At 39.7% G+C, this 26,214-nt stretch overlaps 1 protein-coding gene across 1 annotated transcript in view; it reads left to right on the forward strand.

The window, feature by feature from the left end:
* Positions 1-10,189: 10,189 nt before the first annotated feature.
* The window catches only part of sel1l (SEL1L adaptor subunit of SYVN1 ubiquitin ligase), a 45,511-nt gene continuing 29,486 nt past the window's right edge, over positions 10,190-26,214 (forward strand). Inside the window, exons 1-5 of the mRNA XM_060829371.1 lie at positions 10,190-10,453; positions 18,859-18,896; positions 19,570-19,732; positions 23,571-23,738; positions 25,220-25,325. Of these exons, the coding sequence (XP_060685354.1) occupies positions 10,357-10,453; positions 18,859-18,896; positions 19,570-19,732; positions 23,571-23,738; positions 25,220-25,325 (572 nt within the window). The 5' untranslated portion in view covers positions 10,190-10,356. The remainder of the gene's footprint in view (positions 10,454-18,858; positions 18,897-19,569; positions 19,733-23,570; positions 23,739-25,219; positions 25,326-26,214) is intronic.

The following is a 26,214-nucleotide window of genomic DNA, read 5'->3' on the forward strand; positions in this document are numbered from 1 at the left end:
GGAAAACTGGAATGTACTGAATAAAAATCACCACATCTGTTATATGACACTGTATTAAGACAAATTACTTAGTATAATGATGTCCTTTTAAATAAGGAAGGGTCATTTTTACTTTTAAAGTGCTTTCTTCCATCAGTAGCTATAATAAAATATATGTACAGTATCTAATTGTTTCTTTTGCTTCCTCATGCAAACTTAATTTCCCTTCTGCACACATTGCAGTTCTTTCATATCAAAGTATCAAATACATAGTATCAATGTATGAGGAAGATTTTCTTCTAATTTGTTACAAAAATTTGTATTAATATAGTGCAGTCAAAGCAATAAATTGTTTTCAGGTGCTGCACAGCAAGATTGGCAGCAAACAGTGACACCGAGCCACATGATATGAGGACAGGTGATTAAAACTTGATAAACGATGAAAATTTTAAAGGAACTAGGCATTAGCTATAAAGCGCCAGTAAGTCAAGAACTGAATGACACCCAAGACAGTTCATTCTAAAAATATTTACCTTTTAGATATAACAATACCGGATAAGCCACATTTATTGCCTATCCCTAAATGCTCTGTTGGTGGTAGCTGTCTCCTCAAACCATTCCAATCATTACAGTCCACATGCAGCCATGGCAATGTAAGGTCAAGAATCCCCAAATGGCTGAGATGTTGGGCAACACCACAACTAGGTGGTTCAGTGCAATTCCCCAATGCAAAAGGCAACAGAGATGTGCTTGAGTGAATATAGCACAATGATCATATCTGTTGCACTGAAATTCGTTTCAAGCAGGAAACAAGTAACCAGACCACAACAATTCCTTGTATAAAATTTTAAACTAATTGCAGGATCAGGGTAAATAAACAGCACAAATTATAATCAATCAGGCTAAAGATTTCTTTTCAGCTCAGTACTTCTAGTGACTGTTCACTAGAGCATTGTGCAGTTTGATGTTGCCTGACAATTAATTAGCTTTCTTTTTATTATATTCTACCAAAGAAATTTATAGATTGGTTATGGTAGTTGTTGTTTTCCTGTATCTTACAACTACCTTAAAATTTAATGTTCTGCTTAGCCTGATGCCATGCTTATAGATGGATCTCAGAGGCTATTTTTTCAGTGAAAACATACACTCTGGGAAAATAACACATGGTAATGATGAAGGAACATATTATATACCACAAATCCTGATGTTGTGGGGCAGGAACAGTAAGTGGTAAACAATAATGTTCCCTTGAAACATTAATCGTGAGTGCTGGATCTAGGTTGAACATATTAGTACTGAGGAATGCCATAAATACCACCCATAATGTCATATGGACTTGTGGGCAGAACAGCTTAGGATCTCAAAGGATGTGGAGGTGCCGATGTTGGACTGGGGTGGACCAAGTCAGAAGTCACACAACACAAGGTTATAGTCCAACAGCTTTATTTGAAATAACAAGCTTTCAGAGCGCTGTTCCTGTGTCAGGTGAAGCCTGAACGAAACGAGTGAGATCTCACATCTGGTCATCTTCAAAACCTCTGCAGCCATTGTGCACAGTGGCAGGAAGAGAAGATTTGAGGCCAAAATGCCAAATCAAGTGGAGTGCTTTCCTGAGTGCTGCTGAGCTCCTTGAATGTTGTTGCATTGACGCAGGTGATGGGGATTCACTGTGCACCAGGAGAACTCTCTACTCTTTTACGATTCAAGCCTTGCGATATTTTATGTCCACCTGGGACGGTAAATGAGGCCTTGATTTTAAGCTGCGTCTGACCGATGGATAGTCCATGCAGTGAACCCGAGTTACTCTTCTGACTTGGGGAGATGTTGAAGGAAGGGGGAACCACCTTACAACAATACAGATTGTACTGATAATTAATCCACCTGCTCAAAGTCCATAAAATCACATGGATGTCTAGTTTTATTTGAGTTACCACTAAAAACGCCCATTTTCATCCTCACAGGGTTGTGTGATTTTGCTCCTGTCATAATTGCTATTGTTGAAATCCTTACTCATGCATTTGCCATCTTTCACTTTGATTATTCCACAACTCTCCTGGCTGGTCTCCAGTCTATGAGGACTGAGTTCTTTCAATGTTCTGAAATCCATGTCTTAACTCGAAGCAAGTCTTCTTTCTCTTCCACTGATCTAAATTGGATCACGGTTGAGCAACTTTTTGACATTAAGAAGTTTTGTTTTAAATGATCCTGTGAAATGCCTGAGGATGTTTTATTATACTAAAGATACTTTACAAACACAAGCTACTATTGTTGTTATTGGCTTCGAGATCTGCCTTTATTATATTTCCCTATGTAGAGTTTTCCATTATTTACTTTCATATTTGAAGTCTGCAGCTACACTTTTCAAATAACTCCTTTATCGGCATGTTAAGAACTGAACCCAGGAAAAATCAGAAAGACCTCAACAGGACCAGCATTACAATCAAGAAATAATGACTGACCAGCTGAGACAATATCCATTAAGAGCAATTCAGTACTAAATTAAGACTAAAAGATGCTTTAAGAAGCTTGCATTGCCGTTAAAAAAATATCCAGATGGCAGGCCTTCCAATATGCAGGAACATGACCATAGTCACCATTCAAGGTATCATCAAGACAACAGTCTGCACCATAGACTACAAGGAACATCACTGAAAATTCTATACTTGCACTGGGAGAAGACCATCTAACTACAATATAGACCAGCAGCCTGCAGCCTACATGGCACTATTGACACCAATGTATGTACTTCCATTTCATACTTGCAACCATTGCACCAGTATTCAGCAGAAAAATACAGACAATTGCCTCCCATATTCATTATTCATTGATAGTCTCAGTTTTATGTGATGTATTACTTCAAAACAGGAGATGATGAAAGATGCCCATGCCAGACTGCTTGGTATCAACATCCAACTGAACATCCAACAGAAAATATGAGCTAAGTTGCAACACAAACAAAGCATTCTAACTAATATTCAGAAAATATAAAGCAGACTACAACAAAGAATACCATAATAAGTCTGGATAGATAGACAAACCACCAATGCATCACAAACACACATAAAGGTATTCCTCTACATCAAAGTATATGTAGATGTCTTTTGTTTTAAGTAGTTTGACATTGCAGATAAACTTTTAGCAAGCAAAAATGGGATGCTGCAATGGGATTACATGTTGTCATTGTCAGCTCTGCCTCTATTCGAAGATAACATCCGTTCACAATCATGAGTTTCTGCTGCATGTACTCAGTTGTCTGAACATGCTGAATACTGACAATAGATATTTGGGTACATCAGGCAGAGCATCTATTAGGAAATGAGATCCGAAGTGCAGGATTTATTTTCCTTTTCTTTCCTTCTCTGCCACTACTCTGTTATCATTAAGGCATTGGAATAGAAGCATTATGTTACACAGCGCAGAAACAGACCCTTCGGTCCAACTCATCCGCACATACCAGATATCCAAAACTGAGCTTCTCTATTTGCCAGCATTTGACTCATTTCCCTCCAAACCTTTGCTATTCATGTCACACTTTGTTTTGAAATGGTCCTGTGAAATGCTTTAAGATGTTTTATTATATTAAAGACACTTATACAAATGTACCCATCCAGATGCCTTTTAAATGCTATAAGTGCACCCACCTGCTCTGGCAGCTCATTCCATACACATACTACCCTCTGCGTGAAAATGTTGCCCCTCAGGTTCTTTTTAAATCTTTCCCCTCTCACCTTAAACCAATGTCCTCTAATTTTGGAGACCGCTACCATGGGAAAAAGACTTTGGCTATTCACACTATCCACGCCCCTCCTGATGTTATAAATCACTATAACGTCACCCCTCAGCCTCTGGTGCTCCAGGGCCAAAAAAACCCCAGCCTTTCGCTACAGTTCAAATCCTGCAATCTTAATAACAATGTCTGATGTCACTGGAAGGACAAGTTTGGACATGCTGCCATTTTTTGAATGTTTGATAGTAAGTTCCACTCAGTCATTAATGTCAGGCGACTCTGTGTATGGAGTTTGCACATTCTCCCTGTGTCTATGTGGGTTTCCTCTGGGTGCTCCGATTTCCTCCCACAGTCCAAAAATGTGCAGGTTAGGTGAATTGGCCATGCTAAATTTCCCGTAGTGAAGGGGTAAATGTAGGGGAATGGGTCTGGGTGGGTTGCGCTTCGGCGGGTCAGTGTGGACTTATTGGGCCGAAGGGCCTGTTTCCACACTGTAAGTAATCTAATCTAATCTAAGTAATCTAATCTAATCTAATCTAATCTATGCTATCCCATTTCAAAGAAAGCTTCAGAATGTCCTTGTCCTTTGGAACTTTGGAGAGAGTGAGGACTGCAAATGTTGGAAAATCAGAGTTGATAAAAGGAGGAGCTGGAAAAAGCACAGAAGGTCAAGCAGCATCAGAGGAGCAGGAGAATCAACCTTTCAGGCAGGATCCTTCGTGAGGACTTGTCTTTTGAAACACTGGCCATTTGAGAACTGAGAAAACAGAAGCTGACAGTGGAGAGACTGAACAACTATCCGGACTCGAGTGTCATTGAAGTTAGTTTTGCAGGTTTTTTTGTCCGATTCCAGAGATTCTTAGTGATTCCAAAGAATGCAGTGAAGGCATTGTTCTAGTGGAATTTCCCTCATACTATTGGTGTGGCTGACATATAGTCCAAATCCGAGATAACAATAAAGACAGAGAAAATAAACGAGAAGGATAAACTAGCGAGCTGACAATAGGAACTTCTTTAAATAAATAAAAAGAAAGAGATAAAAGTGAACACAGAGTTCTTAGAAAATGAATCTCGGGAGATGGTTTTGAGAAACCAGGCAATGATAGAGGAATAAAGCAGATATTTTGCATCAGCCTTTATGGTGGAAGATTCTTCAAACATCCCACTATTCATAAAGAATGTGGGAAGGAATTAAGCATCACCACCATCGGTAAAGAAGTAACATGAGACAAACTAATGGACCTGAAGGCAAATAAGTCTCTAGGTCCTGATGACTTGTATCCTCAGATCCTAAAAGAGGTAGCTGCAGAATTAGTGGACATTGATTGTAACTTTCCAAAAGTTGTTGGAATCTGGAGAAGTATCACCCAGATTCAAAAACAGAATGGGAAGAAAAGGAGGTCATTATAGATTGATTTATTGTTGGAAACTACTGGAACCAGCTATTAAAGAATAAGAATCCCTACAATATGGAAACATGCCTTTCGGTCCAACAAGTCCACATCAACCTTCTGAAAAGTATCCCATCCCCCAACATTTACCCCTGACTAATGCACCTAACCTAAACATCGCTGAACAATTTAGCATGGCCAATTCATCTAACCTGCACATCTTTGACTAAATTATGATTTTCCAAATGTATGCTATCATGGTGGCTCAGGGGTACGATTCCAATCTTGGGCAACTGTCTGTGTGGAGTTTGCATGGTCTCCCTGTGTCTCCATGGGTTTTCTCTGGGTGTTCATGTTTCCTCCCACAATCCAAAGAGAGTCAGCATGGCGTCATGGAAGAGAAATCATGTCTGACTAAATTATTCAAGCATTTTTGTACAAAAACCTCAACCAGAATGGTTAGAGGGGAATCAGTAGGTGTCTTGTATTTGGACTTCCAGAAGTTGTTTGATAAGGTAACTCACAAAGCATTAAGTCAAAAGATAGAAGCTCATAGAGCTGAAGATAGTATATTAGTGTGGATAGAGAATTGGCTCATGGGAAGGAAACAATGAATGGAGATAAAGGGATTTCTTTCAAGTTGGTGACTCATAACCAGTGGCTTTCCACAAGCATCATTTTGGACCACAAGAGGATTGATGAGGGCAGAGTGATCTATGTGGACTTCAGTAAGGCGTTTGACAAGGTTCCTCATGGGAGACTGATTAGCAAGGTTAGATCTCACGGAATACAGGGAGAACTAGCCATTTGGATACAGAACTGGCTCAAACGTAGAAGACAGAAGGTGTTGGTGGAGGGTTGTTTTTCAGACTGGAGGCCTGTGACCAGTGGAGTGCCACAAGGATCAGTGCTGGGTCCTCTACTTTTTGTTATTTACATAAATGATTTGGATGGAAGCATAAGAAGTACAGTTAGTAAGTTTGCAGATGACACCAAAATTGGAGGCGTAGTGGACAAAGCGAAGAGGGTTACCCCAGATTGCAACAGGATCTGGACCAGATGGGCCAATGGGCTGAGAAGTGGCAGATGGAGTTTAATTCAGATAAATGCGAGGTGCTGCATGTTGGTAAAGCAAATCTTAGCAGGACTTATACACTTAATGGTAAGGTCCTACGGAGTGTTGCTGAACAAAGAGACCTTGGAGTTCAGGTTCATAGCTCCTTGAAAGTGGAGTCGCAGGTAGATGGGATAGTGAAGAAGGCGTTTGGTATGCTTTCCTTTATTTGTCAGAGTATTGCGTAGAGGAGTTGGGAGGTCATGTTGCGGCTGTATAGGACATTGGTTAGGCCACTGTTGGAATATTGCACGCAATTCTGATCTCCTTCCTATCGGAAAGATGTTGTCAAACTTGAAAGGATTCAGAAAATATTTACAAGGATGTTGCCAGAGTTGGAGGATTTGAACTATAGGGAGAGGTTGAACAGGCTGGGGCTGTTTTCCCTGGAGCGTCGGAAGCTGAGGGGTGACCTTATAGAGGTTAACAAAATTATGAGGGGCATGGATAGGATAAATAGGCAAAGTCTTTTCCCTGGGGTCAGGGAGTCCAGAACTAGAGAGCATAGGTTTAGGGTGAGAGGGGAAAGATATAAAAGAGACCTAAGGTGCAACTTTTTCATGCAGAGGGTGGGGTACATGTATGGAATAAGCTGCCAGAGGAAGTGGTGGAGGCTGGTACGATTGCAACATTTAAGAGGCAGTTGGATGAGTATATGAATAGGAAGGGTTTGGAGAGATATGGGCTGGATGTTGGCAAAGATATGGGACTAGATTGGGTTGGGATATCTGGTCGGCATGGACCGAAGGGCCTGTTTCCATGCTGTACGTCTCTATGACTCTATAACTGTTAGTAGAAGTGTTCTGTAGCCAAATATGCAGACAACACAAAATAGGTTGAAAGGCAGGTTGAGAGAGGGATACAAACAGTTTATAGAGAGTTACAGATATGTTAAGTAAGTGGACAAAAAGGTAGCAAATGGAATATAATGTAGGAAAATGCAACGCTGCTCATTTTGGAAGAGGGGACAGAAGAACACAATATTATTTCAATGGAGAAAAATTGCAGAAAGCTGCAATACAAAGTGACTTTAGGGGTACTTGTGCACAAAATACAAAGCTAGCATATTGGCACAGGTTGGCCCTTACAGTCGGTTCTGATAGAACGCGATAATTCTGTTCTTATGTGATCCTGCATTACAAGAAAATTGCGCAATAGCCGTTCAATTTAAACTATTGGGGCCAGAATTGGATTATAGCCAATACAGATAAAAAAAAGCACACATTCAACAAGTAACGGTCTAAATTCTTCAATCACGTTAAGCAAATTCATGTTGAAGGAACATGCATTATAGAAGAACCAACTGCATTTCAAGGAGATTGGAATATAAGAGTAGGGAAGTCTTATTGCAACAAGGTGCTGGTGATACCACATCTGGAGAACTGAGAACAATTTTGATCCCTTTATTTAAGGAAAGACAAACTGTATTGGAGCTATTTCAAAGAAGGTTCACTAGGATGATCCCTGGTATGGAGGGAAAGTCTTATAAGCAAAGCTAAACAGGTAGATCCTCTACTCACTGTAGTTTAGAAGAATGAAAGATGATCTCATTGAAACTTATAGGATTCTTAAAGGGCTTGACAGAGTTAATGCTGAGAGAATGCTTCCCCTCATGGGAGAGTTTAGGACTAGTTGGCATAATCTCAGAATAACACTGAGATGAGGAATATCTTCTCTCAGAGGGTTAAGAGTTTTTGGAACTCCTTACTTCAGACAGCTGTGGAGGTAGAGCCTTTGTGTATATTTAAGGCTGACATTGATAGATTCTTATCAGAGGGGGGAATCAAAGGTTACAGGGAATGGGCAAGAAAGTGGATGTGAGGAATGTTGGATCAGCAGTGATCACACTAAATGGTACAGCACACTCAAAGGGCCATGTGGCCTACTCATGGTCCTTTTTCTTATGGTTTCACTGCAGTATAGTCATGTCATAATCATAACTACACTGTACGCTAGTTTTGTTGATCTACAGAAGCCTGTTGTCAAACACTTCATGATGACATGTCAATCATTATTAGCTTGGCAGAATATGATTATCAGTTCCATAATTTTAAGTCAGTTTAAAAGCAGAGGAATAAGATATGGTCTTTCAGTGAACAACACTTGTCTTATTGCCAAGTACGTATTGAATGCTCACCAATCCTTGTATATGATTGGCTCATAGTCAAATATAAAACATAAAGAGAAAATTTCAAAATGCAAATGGCATGAAATTTGTAGCACAATAATTATGAATAATAAGATGCCTGCGTGGGAATTGTATGTTGGTCCTAAAAAGGTTAATGCTAAAAAAAATTAAGCTCGACCCAAACTGCTGGTGTAAGAATTTAGGTCGGGAAAGGCAGAATGGTGGTTTAGGATTTTATACAGAAGACATGTATCCAAAGTGTCTTTGCAGTCTTAATAACAACGTCTATCTTATAGTTGATGTGGAGGTGCCAGTGTTGGACTGAGGTGGACAAAGTTAAAAATCACCTTCCTGGTGAGGGGCTTTTGCCCGAAACATTGATTCTCCTGCTCCTCGGAGGCTGCCTGACCTGCTGTGCTTTTCCAGCACCACATTCTCGATAAAGTTAAAAATCACACCAGGTTATAGTCCAACAGGTTTATTTGAAAGCACAAGCTTTTGGAGTGCTGCTCCTCTTCGCAAGCTTGTACTTTCAAATAAACCCATTGCACTGTAACCTGGTGTTGTTTGTTTTTTTAACTTTATCATATAAATGTAATTTGTACCTGTTTGCTGTCATGCAACAAACAAGATTTTGTTTAAATCAAACTTCTTTTTAAGATCTGGAATGAATGCACTGTATCTTGAGTGAAGTGGGAATGCAGTCATAGAGTCGTAATCATAGAGATGTACACAGCTTTCAAAATGGAATGGTATTGAAAGGGAAAATCAGTTATGGCACAGTGGAAAATACATGAGCCTTAAATGCAGAAAAGACACTCAACGAACGACTTCTTTCCCTCCCTCCCTCAGAGCAGCCCTGCAGAGACAAAAAACAGGCCAAAATGATCACCTTCTGTGCTGTCCTATTGTTGGAAGGGTCTGTGAAATTTCGTTCTCTCCCACATTAAAAATCACATAACATCAGGTTACAGTCCAACAGATTTATCTGGAAGTACAAGCTTTCGGAGCTGCTCCTTCATCAGGTGATTGTGGAGTATAAGATCTTAAGACACAGAATTTTCAGCCAACGTTTACAGTGCAATGCAACTGAAATTATATATTGAAAAGTCCTGGATTGTTCTAGAATGAACGTGCTGGTGTCAGTTTTTTCACATTATATATAAATATATATCACAACTTTTTAAAAGTTACATTCTCAAGTACACTTTAACAACTGGTGTTCTCTACCACCATGGATTGAGGAGGGACACCCGATCTCCCACCCACATCGTAACATAACGATTGAATGACGAATAAAATTCTCGAACAGCTCCCTGTGTTGGTCAACTCTAATAGTATGAGCAAGCTCAACATCTCCCCTCCCGATTCCTGAAGCAGGGCTTATACCAGAAACATTGATTCTCCTGCTCCGCGACGCTGCCTGGCCTGCTGCGTTTTTCCAGCACCACATTTTTCATCTCCCCTCCCGACCCAGGTTTTGAATGCGGTACGTGACGGGGAGATCAGGATCAAGACCTCCGCCTCCAGCGCCCCCACCCGGTGCCTGCGACACAGTTTGCCACCGCCGTCCCCCTCCTCTAAAACCGTTATTCAGTAAAGAGCGCGAGGACCTCTCTGCGCCTGCGCTCCGCCCGCTTTTCCCCCTGCGCGGGGGGGAGGGGGAGCGAGCTGGAGGGAGATGTGCTTCAGAGATTGCCGTGAGGGGAGGAGGAAACGTATGACCCCCCATTGGCTGCCCGCCTCGAGCGCCGTCCAATGGCGAAGAGCCATGTAGAGGGAGACGTGGCGTCTCGCCGCTTTGAGCGATGTGTGGGAGCGGCTGATTGGCCAGCGCTCGGCTGGCTCGTTCGCTCGGCGGCCGAGGTGATAAAAGCCGCGATGGCGGTCATGGCTGAGGAGGCCTGAGGGTGGGTAAGGGCTGGTGTTTGAGAAATAGGGGGACGACGAGAGCGCGACAGTCTTCATCACCCGGAGACAGAAGGGGAAAGAAAACGAGTAAAGTACAAGGAGAGCGATGACTGGGAATCAAGTCAGGAAGGTCCGCATTTGGCCCCTGCTGTTACTGTTACTGTTACTGATCCTGGTGTCAGGGCCAAAGCCCGTTTCAGGGGGTGAGTAACCGGCCTAATTACTTCTCGGAGCACTGAGAGTATCGCTTCTCTCTCTCCAGGCATGGCTCCTGGCTCACTCACACTCACTCTCACCACGAGCTGTGTCTCAGATATCGCCCTGGTTGAAGGCCTTGGGCACTGACCGTCACATCTCACTCACTCACCCAGAGTAACACTGATGGTGTGGAACTATTTCGTTGTTTCGCGTCTGCGCTTGTGATCCCAGTTCATTTTTTTTTAAAAAAAGGCTAGGGGAGCAAGTGCGTTCACGATGGGTTGCGATTGACTATTTTGGGTTGTGCAGTACGTGTCTTTTGTTTTAATCCGACCAGAACAGGCATGTCACTCTACACTTGGAGCAGGTTGGGTTTTGAACTCACCCCTTCTGGTCTAGAGATAGGGGCAGTACGATTGCACCCCCAGACTCCTCCACCACCCCCCCCCCCCAATTTTTTTTTGGAAACCGACCTATAAGTTGCAATGTACTGCAGTGGCAGGTGAGACTTAATGAATCTGCTGACCCAGAGGTAGAGGTGCTTTCTCTGCGTCACAAGTCACTGACTTGTGATACCCTTCGAGTAACTTTGCTGCTGAGCGTAGTCATAACCACACGTGACACTTTGACAAGCTAAGTTGAAAAATATATCTGACTGCCATGAAAGAAATGGTTCACTGGTGCTTTTGCTCCCAACTGACTTCAGGTTGCTTAACAGAACACTGAAACTGCTGTTTGTGGTTGGGGCTATTAACTAATACACTTCACGTTCAGTTGTTGGTTCCCCATCCTGAAAATGACTTTTGCAAAGGTATTTGAAATGTTCCATTTTTGAGACTTTGAATATTAGAAGGAGCCCACAACAACAAAACTATTCCATTCAATCTCTCAGCTGTCAGTGACCAGAAATTGCAGTGTGTTGGCATTAGCATACTGAAACCATTGTTTATTTATGTTTAACCTTGCTCGTTAAAGGAGAATGAGGTAAAGCAATGGGTTACGTGAATGGATATGCTCCATCTCCTATCTGAAGAATGCTGGTAATAACAAAATGTATTAATGTAAAATGTAACCTGCCACTACCACAATGCACCACAGAACAGGCAGAGAATGATACTGAGAGGCTGTCATGACTAGTGACTCAGGATCAAGAGTCATCATTCATTTCACGACCTGCTAGCATAGCTTTGTTTATAAAATATGACTGCATACCTTACTGTTGGAAATAATAATCGGACTGTTTTGTCACTTGAATACTTGCAACCTTACATTGAGTCATTTCAGCCTTAATGCTAAAATGTCTTTTTTTTACTTTTCTAACTTCATTTTAAAGTGAGAAAACATGGCCATTTAATAGGTAAAAAGGAGCAAATTCTTTACTTTCCTAATACTTCCAGGGATATCCTTCAGAATTGTTAATATACATCAGGCTAAAAAGCTCTGGTTGAATGGTTCGTATATGGTTAACAACAAAATGACAAAGATTCCTCTTCTGGCGAGGTAGATTTTGATCAATCTCTTTGCCGAGCAGAAGGTGATTAATGAGGTTTCACTGGCAAAAAAATAAGTGCCAAGAAAACTGCTAAGCAGACAGTGAGGCAAGGGCATGCCTTTGGGCAGTGCATATATGATACATGACATCAGCATTTCAGCCAAAATGGCTCTTGGTACCAGCCTGATGACAGGAAATCATTGAGAAGAGACAAAGCTTACCATTCACTAAAAGCAAAGTCTCTAAGATACAAAATAAGAGGTTACAATGTTGAGAGATGATTTCATCTGGCTAATGAGCCAAGAAGTAGGTTCATATTCCAGACATAAGGTATTGCCATTTAGGCTGGAGGTGAGGAAATTTCTGTTGTGAAATTTGAGCATAAACTGCCCCCAGAAGACAGTGAGCATGTCATTGAATAGATTCAAGGCTTAGGTTTCCCACATTTTTCTTTGCCTCTATGACTAGCCATGGTCCTATTGAATGGGAGAAGAATGCTTGGGGAGCTGACTGGCCTACTCCTGTTCCTGTTTCTTAAGATCTTATCACATAATATGCTGGAATAGTGGAGTTGAGAACTTACATTTATTTGTAAAGGCAAAGACTGATTAGGGATAGTCAAAATGGTGTGTGTGGGAAATCATGTCTCGAACTTGGTTTGAGTTTTTTGAAGAAGTAACAAAGTGAATTGACTAAGTTAGAGTGGTGGACATGATCTATCTGGACTTCAGTAAGGCATTTGACAAGGTTCCTCATTGTAGACTGTTAGCAAGATCAGATCATACGGATTAGGGGTAGAACGCACGGTGGCACAGTGGTTAGCACTGCTGCCTCACAGCGCCTGTAGATCCGGGTTCAATTCCCGACTCAGGCGACTGACTGTGTGGAGTTTGCACGTTCTCCCCGTGTCTGCGTGGGTTTCCTCCGGGTGCTCCGGTTTCCTCCCACAGTCACAAAGATGTGCGGGCCAGGTGAATTGGCCAAGCTAAATTGCCCGTAGTGTTAGGGTAGGGGTATGGGTGGGTTGCGCTTCGGTGGGTCGGTGTGGACTTGTTGGGCCGAAGGGCCTGTTTCCACACTGTAAATCTAATCTAATTAAAAAAACTAGCTATTTAGATACAGATCTAGCCATTTAGATACAAAGGGCAGCACGGTGGTTCAGTGGTTAGCACTGCAGCCTCAACGGCAGGGACCCGGGTTCGATTCCAGCCTTAGGTGACTGTCTGTGTGGAGTTTGCACATTCTCCCTGTGTCTGTGTGGGTTTCCTCCCACAGTCCAAAGATGTGCAGGTCAGGTGGATAGGCCATACTAAATTGCCCATAATGCTAGGTGCTTTAGTCAGAGGAAAATGGGTCTGGGTGGGTTACTCTTTGGAGTTCAGTATGGATTTGTTCGGCCGAAGACTCTGTTTCCATACTGTAGAGAAGCTAATCTAATCTAATCAGGAAGCTAATCAGAACTGGGTGGTGGATGGTTGCTTTTCTGACTGGAGGCCTATGACCAGCAGTGTGCCACAAGGGTCAGTGCTGGATCCACTGCTTTTTGTTGTATACACAAATGATTTTGATGTGAACTAGGAGGCATGGTTCATACGTTTGCAGTTGATACCAAAAGTGGTGGCTTAGTGGACAGCAAGGAAGGTATTTCAGAGTACAACAAGATCTTGATCAGATGAGCCAGTGGCTGAGGAGTTGCAGATGGAGTTTAATTTAGATAAATGTGAGCTTCTGCATTTTGGAAAGACACATTACAGGGCAGGACTTACAGGCTTAATGATAAGGTCCTGGGGAGTGTTGCTGCACAAAGAGACCTTGGAATGCAGGTTCATAGTTCGTTGAAAATGGAGTCACCAGTAAATAGGATTGTGAAGGAGGTGTTTGGTATGCTTGCCTTTATTGGTCAGTGCATTGCGTATGGAAGTTGGCAAGTGATGTTGCTGCTGTACAGAACATTGGTTAGGCCACTGTTGGAGTATTGTGTACAATTCTGGTCTCCCTGCTGTAGGAGGGATGCTATGAAACTTAAAGGGTTCAGAAAACTTTTCCAAGGCTGTTGCCAGGGTTGCAGGGCTTGAGCTATAGGGAGAGGCTGAACAGCCTGGAGCATTGGAGGCTGAGGCGTGACATTATAGAGGTTTATAAAATCATGAGCATGAACAGCATAAATAGATAAGGACTTTTCCCTGGGTTGCTGGAGTCTAAAACTAGAAGGCAGAGCTTTCAGCTCAGAGGAGAAAGATTTAACAGGGGTGAGGTGCATGTATGAAATGATCTGCCAAAGGAAGTAGTTGCAGCTCATGCAAACAGAACATATATTAGGCATCTGTATAGGAAGGATTTAGAGGGATAGGGGCCAAATGCTGGCAAATGAGACTAGATTTATTTCGGATATCTGGTCAGCATGGGCGAATCGGACTGAAGGATCGGTTTCTGTGCTGTATATCTCTATGGCTATGACTGAGTTAGGAGTTTACCCATGGTCTTGCAGGATGGTGGAGCAGACAGAAGAATCTATGGTGCCCTTCTTAAGTTTTTGAACAATTCTTTTGATCTGCTGAGAATGCAGTGTCCAGGTTTCCACTGCCTTGTGTCCATTTTTGAGGTGAATCTTTACCAATAAAAGGAAGTGCTTGCAAGGAGAGTCCTGTAAGCACTAAGTTGCTATTGACTTCCTTGGTGAGAGCAGTCAGCCAATCAATTTCCAAGTCTTAATGCAAAAGGCATAATTTATAGCAAGTAGTTTATGATCAGTAAGCATTTTTGATGTTAGTGGCATAATGCAAGTTACTTTTTAAAGTGAGATGTTTTTATCTTGTTAATTATGAAATACGCTGATAACTTTGAGAGTATGTTATCTAATAGCAGGTGAAGTGTGTTCTTGTCTCAGCCTTCGTACATCGTAGAGATCCAGCAGCTGCTGCTAAAGCTGCAGACTTTTTCTGATGGTAGAATATGTTTTGAGGCTGGTGACAATTTTCTCAACACTCTGGTCAATTGTATTATTTATGGAGAACCTGATGCACGAGGGCCCAAATCAATGAGTATTGGATGTTTTGTGACAAGTTGCTCGTTCCCCTTTCATGAGGAACAAGCTGTGTTCTTGGGTTAAAGTAGATCAATGATGCCTAGCAATAAGGTGGATGTAAATTCGTCCTTGTGATAGTCCAAAAAACCAGTCAAGTCCTCAATTACGATAATTGAGGACAACTAACCAGTGCGAAGGAAACATGTTATTGGGGTAACTTGGGACAAACGTTTCTTCTCAATTTTTTAAGATAATCCTGCAGATCAAAGCCCTGGTCATTGGGCTAGTTGAGGCTAAATAGATGAGAGATGGTTAAAAACATCGCACAGTACCAAGTTATCGTCCAACAGGTTTATTTGGAAGCACTAGCTTTCGGAAGTCAGCTCCTTCAGCTAGTACGTCCAAATAAACATGTTGTACCTGACGTTGTGTTTTTTAAACCTTGTCCACCCCAGTCCAATACCAGCACCTCCAAGGATAGATAAGAGATGACTGCCTAAAGAAATGCATGTATTTCATTGCAAGTTGAATGTGCATTGGATTGAAGCTCCATCTTCATCCTGGCTACTTTATCATTTCTTTCTATCATCATCATTTTACCTCTTTGAGCCTTGCCTCCATCCCTGACAGACTACATTTGTGTCTTTTTTTCCCAGTAAACTTCATACTGTACCTTGTGTGAATATAGTATAGAAACAAGCAGAAGCTGGCGAGACTGGAAGTGGAACTGTTGGCGCTTGTTGCTGGACTGTAAGGGAGAATGAGGACTTGGATAATTGAACTGGGAGAATATGGAGTACAAATTTGGTCAGAGATTGATCAGTATTAACCTGTTAGTAATCTGGAGTGATTAATGACAAAAGAGGAGGTGATAGACCTCTCATGCTGTCATGGCTGATAGTGGAATTTGATTCAATGCATATCTGGAATTAGAAGTCTTGTGATGACTATGAAATCATCGTTGATTGTCAGGGGAAAAACATCTCATCTGGTTCATTAAAGTCTTTCGGGGGAAAAAAGGCTGCCATCCTTACCGGGTCTGATCTACATACCTCCAGATCTGTAGTGATGCGGTTGACACTTAACTGCCCTATGGGGAATTAGGGGAAGGTACTAAATGCTGAGCTGGCTAGTGGTGCCTCCATTCCATGAATAAATATTTTAAAAATTGGAATTTGGCATCTATTTAGTAATGATTATGAAATCTACTAATCTTGCCAAAGCAGGGACGCTGTATATACTGTACAGTTTTGTTTTACAAGCTGGTTGAAGGTTATGCATTTAGTAATCACAAAATCAGTAGTAAATATTTACATTTTAAGCAGACAGCCCACCTTGAAAGTGAACTTTTGTTAAACAGTTCTGAAACAGTTGAGGATTATGGCCCAGTACATTTTTGTAGAATTTTTATGGACTAGACTAAGTTGTGTAGACTTATAGATCTGCTGTATTCCTCAGTCACTTCATGCAGTATTTAGATATGTTGTTGGGTGACTAGTTTACTTTGTCAAATTAGTTAATCAAGGGGCAGCAAATGCTACCCCACTAATTAAGATTGCCTCGTGCAGTTGGAGAATGTCACATACTATTCATTTTGATTCTGTACATAGAATGTACAGCATTAAAACAAACAATTTGCCGAATTAGTGCATGTAAGTGGTTTTCCATCACAAACTTTTCTGTCCCATTTAATATAAACTCACTATTTTTATCTTTTATTCCTTCCATCCTAACTTCCTCTTTATACATATCAATTTTATTTGATTGCTATTCTTGATGAAAGCAACTTCCGCACTCTGGGTGCAGTTCCTCCTGAATTTGCTATTGTGATTGAATGGCAGCACCGTAATGATAGTTTCTGGTTTTGATTTTTTTTTGATTGGATTAGATTCCCTACAGTATGGAAACAGCTCTTCGGCCCAACAAGTCCACACCGACCCTCCGAAGAGTAACCCACCCAGACCCATTTCCTTCTGACTAAAGCACCTAACATGGGCAATTTAGTATGGCCAGTCCACCTGACCTGCACATCTTTGGACTGTGAGAGGAAACTGGAGCACCCGGAGGAAACCCACGCAGACACAGGGAGAATGTGCAAACTCCACACAGACAGACACCCGAAGCTGGAATCGAACCCGGGTCCCTGATGCTGTGAGGCAGCAGTGCTAACCACTGAGCCATTGTGCCACCCTCTCTCCAACATATGGAAGCATCTTCTATTCTACTCTGTGAAAACCCTTGAGAATAGTAAATATTTGCTTGAACCAAGCTCTTGGCTTTGGCCCATGCTCATTTTTATATGTTCAAAGACAAAGCTAAAAATACAGAAGTGTAGGATTGACTATTTGGATTCCCTCTTATGCATGGCAGATTGTTGATGATCCTGAATTTTTATAATTACCCATTTTGGTGAGAGGAATATTAAAAAAAATCAGATCCGTATGTAATTGGAGAGAAACATCAGAGTGCTTTGGTACAAAGGGATCTGAGTGTTCTCATGCCAGAATTGCAAAAAGCTTGCATGCAGGTACTGCAGGTAATAAGAAAAGCAAATGGAATTTTGGCATTTATTGCTAAAGCAATAGAGTGTAAAATAGGAAAGTGCTTCTGCAACTATACAAGGCATTAGTGAGACTGCACCTTGAGTTTTGCTTACAATTTTGATCCCTTAAGGGATGTAGTTGCATCAGAGGCAATTTAGACAAGATTTATTAGATTGATTCCAGAGTTGGGTGAAAATGTCAAATACTAGGGGGCACAGGGTTAAGTTTTAAAATGATGTGCGAGACAAGTTTTATTTGTGAGGGTCTTCATGCCTGGAATTCACTGCCAAGGAGGTGGTAGAAAGATGGAATAGCAACAGTTGAGGCACTTAGGCAGCACATGAGCAAGCAAAAATAGAATGAGTTTAGAATGGCTTCATGGCTGTTACAGACATGGTGGGCTGAAGGGGCCTGTTCCTGTGCTGTACTGTTTTATGTTCTGAGGAGTCTGTCTTGAGAGATGTTGAGCAGTTTAAGCTTGTACTCTCTGGATTTTCGAAGAATGAAAGGAGATCAAATTGAGCTATACAGGATGCTAAAGTGAATTGACAAAATATACATAGAGAGAATACTTCATGGGAAAGAAGAGGTGATAGTTTTAAGGTAAAGTGCAGCAGATTTAAAACAGACATGAATAAACATTTGCTTCTCTGAGTAGTGAACCCAGACTGTAGTGGATGCTGGGACATTGAGTAAATTTAAAGAGATAGTGATGGATTTTTAATTTGCAGTGAGTTGAAGAGTTATGGAAAGTAGGAAGAAAATTGGAGTTGAGGCCAAGATGACATCAGCCATTATAGTATCAAATGGTGGAACAGGCTTGAAGGGCTGAATTTTCTCTTAATTATAGTGGAAAAGTCATTCTTTATTGACTACAAAATTGTAACGCATCTATTTTATTCAACCATATATTATAACGTCTAAACCAATTATTGAATTAATAGACAGGCTTATGAACAGTTAAGCGAATTTCAGTTACATGTTTATTGTTTTTCTCTAACGTAACAAGTCTTTCTAGATATTAAACTGTCTGGATATACAGCCTCCTGCTTATGTACATTGAATGAGTAGCACAGTTTCTGTTCTGCAGATAACAATGTAAATACAAGTAATTGTACAACTCATAATTAAAAGCCATAATTTTAATGTTTCGGAAAAGCTTGCATTTTTAAACTAATAGAGAAAGCTTTGGCAAAGAATTTTATTTTGAAACATTTTTGACCAGTGTACCACGTGGTGAACATGACATGAATTAAATTATATATTAGTGTTTCTGCTTTTTAAAATTATATCTGCGTCAGTCTATATAAAATGTATCATTACATGACGTTTTTCCTTCCTTTTTTGCAGATATACAAGAAATTGACAATGAATCACTGGACTCAAAGGTAATCTTTCATGTTGTGACCAATCACACTAAAATAAGTCAGAGAGCCTAAAAGTATTGAATCTTATGGTGTTGAATTTTCAGAACTGAGAACTTTGCAAGAACTTTTTAAAAACTTTTCTTTGGGCTTCTGTAGCCAATGATAAGTCTAGGGGATAAACTTTGCCCAAAGTGGTAAGAATGTCGAAAGTGCTACCTCAGACTAGCTAAGGCAAACAGTATAGATGTATTTTCAACGAAAAAGCTTTCATAAGAACATCCTTGGACAAGAACTAGGCAAGAATGTTGGTAGGATTAAATAGTGTGCAAAGACCTGTGGAGCATAAATAGCAGCTTCTGCACTTAGATTTCTGCTGTCCCTGATCAAGATCACCAGCCAGACCTTAATCAGTGGTCTGAAGCTATGCTACTTTATGCTATTGTCGTTATCCTCCTCACTGTAAATTCAATATTTAACTGCATTAGTTAAATTGTTAATACGAGTTCTTGAAAGTAATGTTTCCTTCTGAAAAATGCAGTAGTTAGAATCTTGTTAGATATTAATGCATTTGTAATTTTATGGAGGTACATCTTCTGCTTTAAAAAGATGTGGGAAGGACATATGAGGGAGTTGTGAGAAAAGTATGTCAGATTTTATTTATGTTGTACCTTTTGTGTGCGTTGTTCATTTTTAGTCAAGTGAACAGAATGAAGATCATCCAAATGAAGCCCGTGTAGTTGCTGGGCAAATTATAGATTCCAAAGAAGATATCTGGGAAGGTAAAGATGAAGAACCCCAGCATTCTACCTCTGATGAAGAAAGTCCAATCGTTGACAATATGGAAGATGTTATAAAAGGTGAGACTGAGAATCATCTTTTCAAGGAATCCGCAAACAACTTAAACAACCTTCACACAAAATGGACTGCTGAAAATGCAAGTGCTAGGAAGAGGAATGACTTGACATCCAAAAAAAGTCTTTTAATAGTGACATACCAATGTGGATATGACTGAAATTGTTAAATGGGTTATGACTGACGTTGGTTTAAATATTTTTCTAACAGAATTTCATTTTTAATGTTCAGTGGGTTAATGTATTCATTCTAATCAACGTTAATCGGTTGTAAATTAGGATTGTGTTGTAAACATGTACGTCGATGACTACATCAATAATACTGCATGCAAAACTCTAAATTTACTTCTAGTGGCTTAATAAAAATGAGGGATTTTTTTCTTTCTATATTGTGCTATGTTTATTGCTTATAAAGCATCTCTCAGCTATATGTTTTTGGAGCTTGTTTAACTCCATCTGAAACTCTTGCACCTAAAAATAGAACAGTAGATCATATCAATTATTAGCTGTAACGAAACAAAGTTGTTGGTGGCGAACACAGGTGTTATGCCCCACCACCAGCTACTTCTATCATGATTAATTTGCGCCACGTATACAAAGAAAGAGTTCCTATTATGTAGTCAATATGTTGGAGAGAAAGCAAAAAATAAATTTTTTCCCCCTTATGATATGTATTTCTTCAAACATTGAATCTAACAAATTGATCAGTTAATCTGTATTTAATAGATTATTTTAGACTTAATAGTTTGCATGTATATGGTAAGTGAAAGGATAAGCATCGAGTCAAATGCCAGATATATGGTTTGTAAAGTGAGCATTTTGACTTAGCTTATTTTTGTGCATTGGCATAAGCACTTAAACTTGATTTTAATTTAAATCTGGCGAAATTTAAGGCATAATTGGTAGAAGATAGTGAAATATTGTCTTATGTATTGAGTTATACTCTTTCACTTTGATTTATTTGTTTAGTGAAGTTCCAATTAATTGCATTACATGACCTTTTTATAGATTGAAAAGATGAATAATGTGGTATAATGCACACTAAATTTTGGACTAACAGGTTGTAACTTATGTTTGATATATTTTTAATCCAATTTCAGAACTTTATGCAATCTGATTGTTTTTAATTACACAATAGTTAGTTTCCTTTAAGAGATCAATAGCTTTTGCTTTATTGACCATAAGACGCAAGAACAGAAGGGAGCCATTTGGTCAGTTGAGTCTGTTCTGCTATTCAGATTATGGCTGATTTAATAATCCTTGCTCCACTTCCTTGTCTTTTTCCCAAATTCCTTGATTTCCTTACTGATTAAAGATCTGAACCTTGAATTTGCTTAACCTCACCTTGATCACTGTCGGCAGTAAAGAATTCCGATGATTCACTATCCTCAGAAAATAATCCTTCTTATCTCTGGCCCTAACTGGGCAACTGCTTTGAGATTATGTCCTCTCATTGTAGACTCTTGCAGCATTCAGTCGTTATTCATTCTTCTGAACTCCAATGAGGACAAGTCTGGCATACTTATCCGTTTCTCTATAAGGCACTCCATTTGCACATGAGATCAACCTACATTTGTCTTCTCTATTATCTGCTGAACTTTGCCAGTTTTTGTGATTTGTGAATGACAATTCTGAAGATTGTGCTGGAGCTTTCTCCAATCTTTCTCTGTTTAAATAATAGTTTCTCTGTTGGAAGTATATAACCTTATATTTTCCACATTATATTCTAAGTGTTTTACCTACTCCTTTTATTAGGCTATATCCCTCGATCATCCTCACCACTTGCCCTCCCACTTACCTGCAAAATTGGCTGTAATGCATTTCACTTTCCTGTAAATGTTGTAAATAATTGTAGCCCCGACAGTAACTGCAGGAGTGCCATCCTGAAAATGCCCCTTTTGTCCCAACACTATCTTCTGTTCATTAGCCGATCTTTTATTTGTGCTAATATTTTACCTCCATCATTTTAACAACCTAACATAGGATACCGTTCCAAATGCCTTATGAAAATCCAAATGTATTCCATACATTGATTCCACTTTATCAATCGTCCTTGTTACCTCTTCAAAGAATTCTAATAATTTTTTCAGCTATGATTTCCTCTTTTTTGGAAGCCATGCCGATTCTATTTGATTATGTATGTTGAAATGGTCTGCTGTTGCATCCCTAATAATAGACTCTTTTCTGATGACACATTAAACTGACTGGACTATAATTACTATTTTTTCTCACTTTCCCTTTTTGAATAAAAGTGTTAAATTGTCAGTTTTCCAAACTTCAGTACTTTCCTAGAATCTAAGGACTCCCAGTGCATCCACTATTTCTGCAGCTGCTTTGATTAATGTTTTACAAAGCATCGCAGCTAGTCCATGGGACTTGTCACTTCTTGTCCTATGAGTTCACAACTAGTGAGAGTGAGATTTATTCCCTTGCTCACTTTTGTTCCTTGGTTATTTAGTACTTTTGAAGCATTATTACTGCCTTCTACCATCAATACTGATGCCAACTGTATACTCCACTTCTCTGACATTTCCTGATCTCCCATTATCATTTCCCCAACCTTGTTCTTTAAGGGACCATTGTTCACTTTGGTCTCTCTTCTATCCCATTTAATATTTTTTGCAAGTTTACCCTCAATTTATTATACCTTTTTACTATTTCTGTCTTGTGGTTTTAGAACTTCCCTAATCCTCTGATTTGCCGTTAATCTTTGCTACATTGTATATTTTATTTGATGCTATCCTTAACTATACTGGTTAAAGGAATGCATCACAGTTTTCAGGACTTGTACTCCTGCCTGCAGAGATGCATTTATCAACATAACTGTACTTCCCCCAGTACAATTACAGTCCTATTTCCTCTCCTGACTCAAATGACTCCCTAAGCAATGGTGCTGTGGTCAGATTTCTCATCCTCATCCTCATTTTCATTCACACAACTTACAAGAACCTTTGTATTTTGTGGGTAATTGCAAGGGCCAAGATTTCTCAAATGCAGCCCCCTGGGTCCCCATACCTGATCACATCCTCCTGCCCCTGGACACAGACCAAATCTGTATTACCTACACAAGGTATGTGATTGTTTTCTTGAGCAAAGTGTTCAGGTAATTTTCTTGTTCCCTGGTGTGGCACAAACTCTTTAGGTTAGCTCGCAGTTCCTTAACCTGGACCCCAAACTCCTCAAGTTGTAAACACTGCAGATGTTTGTTCTGGACTACCTTAGTTTCTGACACCTTCCATGTGATGCAGTATAACACGTGACTTGTCCTGCAGTTATCAGTTTCAATTTATTGGATAATTACTCTAGATTCTCTATTCTTTTCACATCACTGTAATTTTATTTAAGTATAATCTTAACATTTTACAAAAGAGGAGGAAAAGACTAGACCTTGCTGAAAACACTGAAGGCTCAGCTTGTTTTAAAGCCCAGAAATATTTACCAATACTGTTTAAAAAGTCAAGCTGCTTTGCTTGCACTTGTGTCCTGTTCATGACATCACTCCACCTTGTTTTGCATGTATTTTCATTAAAAATATGTTTTCGCTTATAGAATTATTAACAAATATAGACGAAAGTCATAACCTGTGATTTATTTTATTATTCCTTTTGCTTTCCATTCTCAATTATATTATTATTTCTGATAACCCAGATTGAAATTTCAATTTGAATTAGTAATTCAACTTTTTGTACAGTATGTGAAATTATTGAGAGCTTGTTAGTTTCAAATAGTATTTAATGTGTGCAATCTGGCCTGTTTAAAGTCAAAATTCTAATATTTTCCTAAACTTGAGATTTTGGTTTCTGATTAAATGGACACACATATTTGTTTTTCTTAATTAATTTAGATCAAACTGCAATTGGTGGCACTGCTGATGGTGAGCCCTGCATATTTCCATTCCTGTTTTTGGATCAGGAATACTTTAGCTGTACTACTGATGGGCGAGATGATGACCGATTCTGGTGTGCAACAACATACAACTATAATCAGGACCACAAGTGGGGATTTTGTGAAAGTGAGAACTTTTCTCATGTTCAGTTTATACAACTGGACCCTTTTTCTTTTGCAAGAGTTTTAACTTGTATTGAGTTAAATATTTCAGGTACAATACAGCACAGGAACAGGTCTTTCCGCCCACCAGCCCTGTGTGGTTTACCAGTCCTCATTTAGACACATACGGTATCTATTCCCCTCTTCACCTCATGCTTACATGAACGTCAAGATATGCCTTAAACGTTGCTAATGTACTGCTTCCACTACCTCCACTGGCAGTGTGTTCCAGGCACCCAGCACCCTTTGTGAAACATTTTCCTTGCACTTCTCCACTAAATTTGCCCCCCCCCAACCTTGAATCTGTGCCCTCTTGATCCTTCCGCTCTGAAAAAGCCTCTGACTGTGCCCCTTTGTAAAATCTTGAATGTTAAGTTTTGTACTTTTCAATGTTTTGAGCACAATGCTAAACCCTAGAGAAATATGAACTTCTTCTATCATTGTGTTATTTATGCCAACTCAGTTCGCTAGTTTAATGTATTTTCATCTGGGACTGTAATTACCTAATGAAGGATTTACGGGGAGAGTGTCCTAATTGTGAGCTTGGTATTTTTTGGGTCTGAGTCTGAGCTGATGGGCTGTTTGAGTAAACCATCTTGTGTTGAGTATATAGAAAGCTTGCACGTTTAATCCTTTTAATTTACCTCTGTGTATGTTTTAGCAAGTCTGGGTCAGCAGACTTGTTCCTCCCCTGCAGTTAAGCTGCTTTATTTTGCACCTAACTGAGAACAATTTACTGCAGTGTAAACTAACAATGGTGTATCTAAGTACATGGATATACTGTGGATCTACAGCTTAAAAAATACAGATTGAACGTTATAGCGATTTAATTTAACAGCATACTGACTGGTAGTTCTTATGTGCAAATGATTAGTCTGTTTTTTTTAAGATAAGCTTTGTTATGACCTGACAATTGAATAGCACATACTGTTCACTTTGGTATTGACAAAAGGTGATTCAATAAAACGTATGTTGATCATGCATACTCTTTACTTTAAAAGAAAGCATCACTTGATTAGCTCTTGCAATGTGCCTTGCATATCCTGACTTTTTTTTAATCCTGACTTATCCTGACTTATTTTCTGATCTGAATGCGACATTCTGCAGATTTCATTTGTTTTTAACCTCGTTGCCTAATATCTGGAATATAGACCTACGGTACTGCCATGTAAATGAGAGATTAATTAAAAGAAAGGTTTCAATTCCATATAGTACTTATCTTGGATGGAAGTTAATTGACTTATAGGAAGACATTTAGTCCTAAGGCAGTGGTATTTAAAAGTTTGCGAATTGCAGCTAGATTGGATTAATCTGTTCCAATGTGTGAAGTAGCATAGCTAGGTTTTATTTTGCAAGTGTTTTGAAGAAAACAATGCATCTTAGCATCAACTAGAGGTTAATCTCTGTTTGTCTTGAGGTATTAAGACTTATTTTCTTGTCATCAAGCTGATGAAGAAGCCAATCAAAGAAAACTTGCACAGGAAGCGGAGAGACTTTATCACTCCGGGATAAAAATGATTAACATTACAAATAAGAAGAGCCAAAAGAAAGAGTAAGTATTCTCAATCTCATGTGATTTATAGGATTTTTGTGCTGATCTTTCTTTATTTTATCATGTCTAGTATGGATGCAGGCAAGCTTTTGCTTTGTTATTCATCCACCTGGAATTGAATATTGTGCTGCATGATCTTTTGTATTAGTTGAGATTGTTTGCTTTGTTAGTTTAGAGATGCCACTCGACTAAATGGACATGAAAACCGAAAGAGCTGTGGATGCTGTGAATCAGAGACAAAAATAAAAATTGCTGGAAAAGCTCAAGTCTGGCAGTATCTATGAAGAGTAAACAGCAAACATTGCTTGTCAAGAGACCTGAATTTCTGAGGAAGGGTCACTTGACCTGAAATGCCAACTCTGGTTTCTCTTCTCAGATGTTGCCAGACCTGTTGGGCTAGATGGACATGAATGTTGTCTTGTCTTTTGGGCTGTTAGTGGTACAGTCATTTCTCCTATAACGCAGTAGTCACATTCCAGCACGATCCAATGCTGTACAAAAATTGCACAATTAAAATAGCACTTAGTGTTGGCGATGTAATCAAGTTACAGCCAACGCATGTTTTACAAGCTTGTGTTTTAGAAATAGCTTTCCCTATTCATCAATCATGTTCAGCCATTTCGTGTTAATGAAAGACCATAATAGCAGAACTGACTGTACCAGAATCCACGATAAATAATTTTCTTAAGTATTTCTCCCTTTTAAGAGTCTTGGCAAGCTAAGGCTGAGGATAAGGCTTTTAACAAAATGGCCTTGGGAATGTTGGGGGGTTGGTGGGTAGGGTGTTCTGGGCTGGTTCACTTACAAGAACAACTATAGAACAAATTAAAAGGGAGGAGGCTTCAGCAGAGGGTATTAAAGTTTCCGAAACAAGTAATAGAACAGGATA

Source organism: Hemiscyllium ocellatum, chromosome 8, assembly GCF_020745735.1.
Source record: "Hemiscyllium ocellatum isolate sHemOce1 chromosome 8, sHemOce1.pat.X.cur, whole genome shotgun sequence".
Lineage (NCBI taxonomy): Eukaryota > Metazoa > Chordata > Chondrichthyes > Orectolobiformes > Hemiscylliidae > Hemiscyllium > Hemiscyllium ocellatum.